Raw genomic sequence first — 7,427 nt, forward strand, 5'->3', positions numbered from 1 at the left:
AGCTGCAGATTCAGTGCTGTCCTCTGAAATAAATTCTTCTGGGGGGAGGGGCAGGCGTCCACATAATTAGATTTGGAGCTGGCCCCTCAGACCTCTTCCCTAATCCATGCCGGCATGTTCCATTCACATCTTGGAGCATTGGTTGAAGTCTGGTCCCTCTTTCTTTGTGGAGATATAAACAAACAATACCCTCCCCTTGGGTGGGTTAGTGCCCTGTGCACCCCCTACCCATTTCTCTTTCATTTTTTTTCCTTTCCCCCCCTAAATTTGGAAACTTTGATGATTTTTCAATAATAATAGTAATCTTTTTATCAGATGATGATGCATAACAATAGTATTCAGTATCACCAAAGGTGTTCACAGATAAAATAAAAGGATATATATTTTTAATTTTCAAAGGGCAGTACAGTTCAAGAAGACAAAGCCAAATATTGTAACAAAATGTGCAAGGACCTAGAATTAGAAAAACAAAAGGCAAGAACACTCTCAGAACATCTGAAATGGAAAGAATTCAAGAAAAAAATTCATGTCTTGAGTTGCAATCTTGAATGATTCAAGAATCATCGAGAAGATGAAAGGAGTAAAGAGAGTCACTGCACCAAAAAGAAATAGTCACCAGTCCACCATTTCAGGAGGTAGCATATGAGCAAGAGCCAATGGTGCTGAAGGAAGAGGTTCGACTAAACTGAATACATTATCCAAAAACACGACTCTAGGAATTGATGGAATACCCATTGAGATGTTTCAGAAAAGCTGAAGAAGCACTGGAAGCACTCACTCACCTAGGTGAGGACATTTGGAAGACAGCTGCTTGGTCACCATTCCAAACAAAGGTGACCCGACAGAATGCTCAAACTATAAAACGATATCATTGATATTGCACACGAGTAAAGTTTTGATTAAGATCATCCTACAACAATTGCAGTAATACATTGACAGGGAACTGCTAGGCGTTCAGGCTAGATTCAGAAGAGGGTGTGGAACAAGGATACCATTGCTGATGGATCTTGGCTCAAAGCAGAGAATACCAGAAAAATGTTTACTTGCATTTCATTGACTATGTAAAGGAATTTGACTGTGTGGACTATGATAAGCTGTGGATAGCCTTAAGAAGAATGGGAATTCCAGAACATTTCATTGTGCTCAGGAGGAACTTGTACACGGATCAACAGAAAGTTGTGCAAACAGAACAAGGGAATGCTGCAGGGTTTTAAATCCAGAAAGGTGTGCGTTGGGTTGTGTCCTGGCACCGTACTTGTTCAATTTGTATGCTGAATAAATCATCAGAGAAGATGGGTTACGTGACAAAGAATATGGCATCAGGGTTGGAGGAAGGTTAATTAATAGCCTGCAATATGCAGATAACACAACCCTGCTTGCTGAGGTGAGGAGGACTTGAAGCACTTGCTGATGAAGATCAAAGATTGCAGCCTTCAGTGTGGATTACAGCTCAGTGTAAGGAACCAAATCCTCACCACTGGACCAATAGGTGACATTGTGATCACTGGAGACAAGGTTGAGGTTGTCAAGGGTTTTGTCTTTCTTGGATCCACAATCAATGCTCATAGCAGCAGTCAAGCGATCTGAAGATGTATTGCATTAGGTAAGTCTGCTGCACAAGACCTCTTAGCGTTCTGGAGCAAGAATGTTACTTGGAGGACCAAAGTGCGCCAGACCCAAGCCATGGTATTCTCCATTGCATCCTATGCATATGAAAGATGGACATTGAATAAGGAAGACAGCAAAAGAATGAATGCACTTGAATTGTGGTGCTGGAGGAGAATATTGAAAATACCACGGACTGCTAAAAGGATAAACTGATCTGTGTTGGAAGAAGGACGGCCAGAGTGCTCCTTAGAGGCAAGGATGACAAGACTTCATCTCACATCCGTTGGACATGTTGTCAGGAGGGACCAGCCACCAGAGAAACATCAAGCAGGGTAAAGTGGAGTGCCAGCGAAGGAGGCCAAGGGTCTCAGTGAGCTGGACTGGCACAGTGGCTGCATCCATGGGCTCAGGCATAGGAACGAGGATGGCACAGGACTGCTCAGTGTTCCATTCTGTTAGGCATAGGGCCGCTATGGATGGGAGTGGATTCAATGGCACTGTGGTAGTTACATAATTTCATTTCAACTTGAAGATATATAAAAGATATAGAGGGGTGGTGCTAATATTCAGTCAGGTCACAGCCCGATGGTGCCTTCTAGTGAGTGTGATCTTCTCACAATGAGGGTCCTGGGAACCTCCCCACCTCTGTCTTCACCTTCCTGCTGGATGACCCTGGTTGCTGTCAGCGCCCTGGAGAAGTGTCCACCGGCATTGGATCTGCACGACTTTGCCCCCACCAGCCTGTGATCTTCCTGCATTTTTCATCATTGCAGGTGGCTTCGTGAGTCTGAAGAGGGATTATGAACTAGTATTGGATTTACGGACTTGAGTTGGATGGGCTGAAATTTTTTCCTGATATACAATTACTTCTTCATATAAAGTTCTTTCTTTTTTTAAAATCATTTTGTTGGGGTCTCGCACAACTCTGATCACAATCCATACATACATCTATTGCCTCAAGCACACTTGTACATATGCTGCCAACATAATTTTCAAAGCATTTTCTCTCCACTTGAGCCCTTAGTATCGGCTCCTCATTTTTCCCCTCCCTCCCTTTCCCTTCTTCCCTCATGAACCCTTGATAATTTACAAATTATTATTTTTTCATGTCTTGCACTCTTCGATGTCTCCCCCATCCCCTTGTCTATTGTCCATCCCCCTGGGGGGGGTGTCATTGTGATCAGTTTCCCCTTTTCCTCCCCACCTTCCCCTTACAGTCCTGGTATGGCTACTCTCAATAGTGGTCCCAAGGAGTTTATCATAAAGCTCTCTTAACGCATATATGAGTATCACTAGATTTGTTTCTCTAGTCAACCCACCCTAACACAGGCACCTAACAACAGCTGTAGCAAAGGATCCTAAAGATTTTGTTGAGCTGTCATTTCATAGCGATGTTATTGGCTAGCTGAGTTGTGAGAGTAGATAAATTGTGACTTGATTTTCTAAAAGCAATATGCCATAAGTAGGTCCAAAGGCTCAAAGGAATTCGTCGATCTCTTCCAGGTCAACTTACTATAGGGTTGTCCGAGAGGACTTCTCTACTTTTAAATTCCGTCTTATTGTTTAATCTGTCTTTCATAACCAAAAAATTAACTCTGCTATCCAGTGGGACTCCGAGAGGAATAGGGAAAGTAGGGACCCCAAAGAGCTAGAGTGAGAACACAAGATTAAAGATTAAATCTTTAATTAAAGATTAAAGATACTACAACTATGCTGGGGAGTGATGGGTGCTTTCCGAGCTACATGAGTACTGGCCTGGTGCTTAAGAGAAAACATGAAATGCAGGTCAAATGTATTAGAGTTGCCCGTAGCTAGCAGTGGGGATCTTCTTACTGCCTTGGCATTCCTGGACTCAAAACACTCAATGGCTTCCACCATGGTCATGCCATCTTTCACCTCATCAGAGACCACAGGTTTGCCATCCAACAATTCCGTCTAAGCTGTGCAGACGCAAAACTGGGAACCAGAGGGGTAAAAAGAGGAGCTGATACCAAGGGTTCAATAGAAAGTAATTGTCTAGAAAAAAAACAATGGCAACATATGTACAAATATGCTTGATACAATTGATGTATGGATTGTTGTATGAGTTGTAATCCCCCCCAATAAAATGATCCTTTAATAAATTTTAAAAAACTGGGAACTATGAGGACTAGGCCTAGCATTTGCCATGGACAGACTGTCAGGACCTGTGTGCTTCAGGATGAAGTTCTCGCCATCACATTTCTCCCCATAGACGGCCTTCCCACCAGAGCCATGATGGCATGTGAAGTCACCCTGGCACACACACCCAGGAATGCCTCTGTGAAAGCAGGAACCTTTATCACTAAAACCTTGCTCCCAGTGCTCAGAGAGCGGAAGTTTTCTGCTCTCTTTGGAACTTTGTCTGTAAACAGCTTGAAAGAGAAGTCATCCAGGGCTCACTATCAGCAGCTATATCAAAATACACAGTAGGGTGGACCATGGCTGGACACACCAGGAACAGAGAAGACTACAAATTCAGGTGGCGACATTATTCACTAGCACACTGTAGTCCCTCAGTGTTTCTATGGTATATTAACTTCTACATCCATCATCCATCTAAAAAGGCAAAGCAATTAGGAGGCACAAGAGTCCCCAGATCTCAAATATAATTTGAGAAGAGCATTTATTAAGCCCTAAACAGGAGAAGGAAAGTCCCAAAACAAGGTTTCCCTGTTCCAAGAGTTCCAAAACATAGAACAAGGCATCCTTTTCTCTGGAGCAAGTTTCCAGAGATCCTACCAAGAAAGACAGCTTTGGAATCCTGTTCTCCTCCTTGTTTTAGGGTACAAAAGAGACCCCACATCTCAAATACAATGTAAGGAGAACATTTACTAAATCTTATACAGGACAGAAACATACCATCCGGATTTGGGAGACCATTAGCATGAAGTCATCATTAGTCATGGCCACATAGCCACTTAAATAGGACATGGAGACGAGTGGAAACTGACATAGTCATGCTTGGTGGTAGATCAGTACATCACAGTTAAAGGTGGACTCCAGCATCGGGTAAGGAACCATCGTCAGGATCCTACATTATGTTAGACAGCAGCGCTAACAAGATGAATTCAAGGCCTACAGACCAAGGCAGCCAAGCCATGACTCAATGCGTCTGACGTCAGACTAGATAAGCCCCAGTATAATGATTCCATCAGGACACACTTAGACAAGCCCCTAAGGGAGACTACCCCTTCCTGGGCTGGCTAGAGGGTGGTGATGGTAATCCACTTTCCAGGGCACTCTGCCCAAGGGCAAAACTGCTCGCATCCCTGGTTAATGGTCAGAAACGATTCCATGGAGGCTTAAAATGCACACGGGGTCGGACCCTGCAAACGGATATTGGACTTTCAGTGTCATCTGCTGCCCTCCGTAAACAGGGTGCTCGGGGTGCTCTACTGTAAGGGCTCACTAAAAGAGTTTTCTTCTTAAATAAACTGCTGCTCAACGTGAACACAACCCATGCAGCCTGCTTATGAGTACAAGGGCCACATTGTTTGGCTCTGTCTAGCCGGCTCTCAACTAAGAAGTTGTTACAAATGAGCAAATCTTAGCTTTTGTAGGTGATCTTGTAGTTGGGGAGCAGATGGGCAACAAAATGGATACAATGTTCAGAACCAGAACATCTGCTAGCATGCACCCAGAAACCGGAGATTCAAAGAGGCACAAAAGGATACATTGGTGAATCGGGAGGATGCTATCATTTTACACAGATGGTTCATTTCACTGACACATCAAAATCGACAGTAATACTAGGTGGACTGTTATAATCAAGTACTGAGATGGCAAATGGGTCAGAATGTTCTTGCATGGATTGTGAGGGAAAGTTGCCTATCCAGCATTTGGTAAAATTTCCACTGCTAACTACAGTGTGGACCAATTTAACAAGAGAATTCTCCCCAAGCTTCAGCAGAGATTAGTAGAAATAGCCAGGAAAACCTCAAATTGACCTTACTAAAGAAGAAAAACTAGCCAGAAGTAGCACAGAAGACCAAATATCATAAAAGCAACAACTACAACTATAATTCAGTATATTCCATCAGTCATTTGCATGAGCAAATAAAAATCTTACCAGCGAAGGAGACCACCATAATCAAGATTCAATAAAAGCACAGGGTGATGAAGATCATATGGAAGAATCCAAAAGATGGAGCAGGCTGTAGCATGTCTTGTTCTGTCATCCTCCTCAGGATGGATTATCCACTTCCGAAGCTGTCGCCTCTTGGCCATGGGGCCACTGAGAGGTAAGCTTCAAGTCTACTGCAGGCTACACAGTCTGGTGAGGGGTTCCTTTTTACACGACAACTGGATACAATGTTTGGTTTCCTCTGGTTTTGCAGCACAGGCTGTAGTTGTAAGCTGATGCCAAGTTATCTCTGACTCATAGTGACCATTCAAAACACTGCCCAGTCCTGCCTGTGCCAGCTCACAAATGCTACTCCATTTGAGTACCTGGCTGCCCTCATCGTGTTAATTCATCTCATTGGGGTTCTCCTTTTTCCCGAAGACCCTCTACTGTACGAAGCATCAGGTCTTTTTCCAGACCCCAGTCTCTCCTGACAATACGTTCAAAGTACATGAGACCAAGTCTCATCATCCTCACTTGTAAGGAGCATTCTGGTTGTACTTCCTCCCAGACCGATTTGTTTGTTCTTGGGGCAGTCCAAAGGACTTTCAAAATCCTTTGCCAACATTGTGATTCAAATGAACCAAGTCTCCAGTCTTCGTCCTTATTCATTACCCAGCTGTCATGCACATAAATGAAAAACCAAACTCACTGCCACCAAGATGACGCCAACTCAACTCATAGTGACCCGACAGCTCAGGGGGGAATTGCCCCTGTGCGTTCCCAAGACTGTAACTCTTTAGGGGAGGAGAAAGCCCACCTCTCTCCTTTTATGCACATAAAGTGACTAAAAATACCATGACTTGGATCAGATGCACTTTCGTCCTAAAAGTGACACTTTTGCTCTTTAACATTTTAAAGGAGTCTTGGGCAGCAGATTACCCAATGCAATAAATTGTTTGATTTCTTGATGGTAGCTTCCATGAGTGTTGATTTTGGATCCAAGTAAAATTATGTCCTTGTCTACTTCAGTTTTTTCTCCCTTTAACATGAGGTTGTCTATTGGTCCAGCTGTTAGATTTGGTTTGGTTTGGTTTTTTACACTGAGTTGTAATCCACATTGAAGACGTAGTCTTTGATCTTCATCAGTAAATGCTTCAGGTCCCTTTCTCTTTTAGCAAAAAAAGGCTGTCATTGGTATAGTACAGGTCATTAGTACGCCTTCCTCCAGCCGTGAAGCCATGTACATCTTCAGATAGTCCCCATTCTCACATTATTTGTTCAGCATTCAGAATGAATGAGTATGGCGAAAGGACACAGTGCTGATGCACACCTTTCCTTATTTAAAACATGTAGTATTCTCTTGTTGTGTTCAAAGGACTGCCTCCTGGTTTATGCACACAATCTGAATGAGCACAATGAAATGTTCTTCAATTCCTGTTATTCTCAATGCTATCTCTAGTTCGTGATGATCCACACAGTCGAATGCCTATGCATAGTCAATAAAACACATCTTTCTTTCAGCCACGATTCATCTTCTTTCAGTAATGATATTCCTGGTTCTACATCTTCTGGATGCAGCCTGGATTTCTGGAAGTTCTCTGTCAATATCCAGCTGAAACCATTGTTGACAGATATTCAACAGAATTTCACTTGCCTGTGATATTAGCGATACTGTTTGATAAGTTCTACATTCTGTTGGGTTACCTTTCTTTGGAATGGAGATCTCTCCCGG

The 7,427-nt window shown here is 43.1% G+C and overlaps 1 protein-coding gene across 1 annotated transcript in view; it reads right to left on the reverse strand.

Annotated features, from left to right (window-relative positions):
• The window catches only part of LOC101642361 (speedy protein E4-like), a 20,326-nt gene extending 14,609 nt beyond the window's left edge, over positions 1-5,717 (reverse strand). Inside the window, exon 1 of the mRNA XM_004705904.2 lies at positions 5,699-5,717. Within this exon, the coding sequence (XP_004705961.2) occupies positions 5,699-5,717 (19 nt within the window). The remainder of the gene's footprint in view (positions 1-5,698) is intronic.
• Positions 5,718-7,427: the final 1,710 nt, after the last annotated feature.

The sequence above is a fragment of the Echinops telfairi genome, unplaced genomic scaffold (assembly GCF_000313985.2).
Source record: "Echinops telfairi isolate 266 unplaced genomic scaffold, ASM31398v2 ScPeMD7_5;HRSCAF=22, whole genome shotgun sequence".
In the NCBI taxonomy this organism is placed as follows: domain Eukaryota; kingdom Metazoa; phylum Chordata; class Mammalia; order Afrosoricida; family Tenrecidae; genus Echinops; species Echinops telfairi.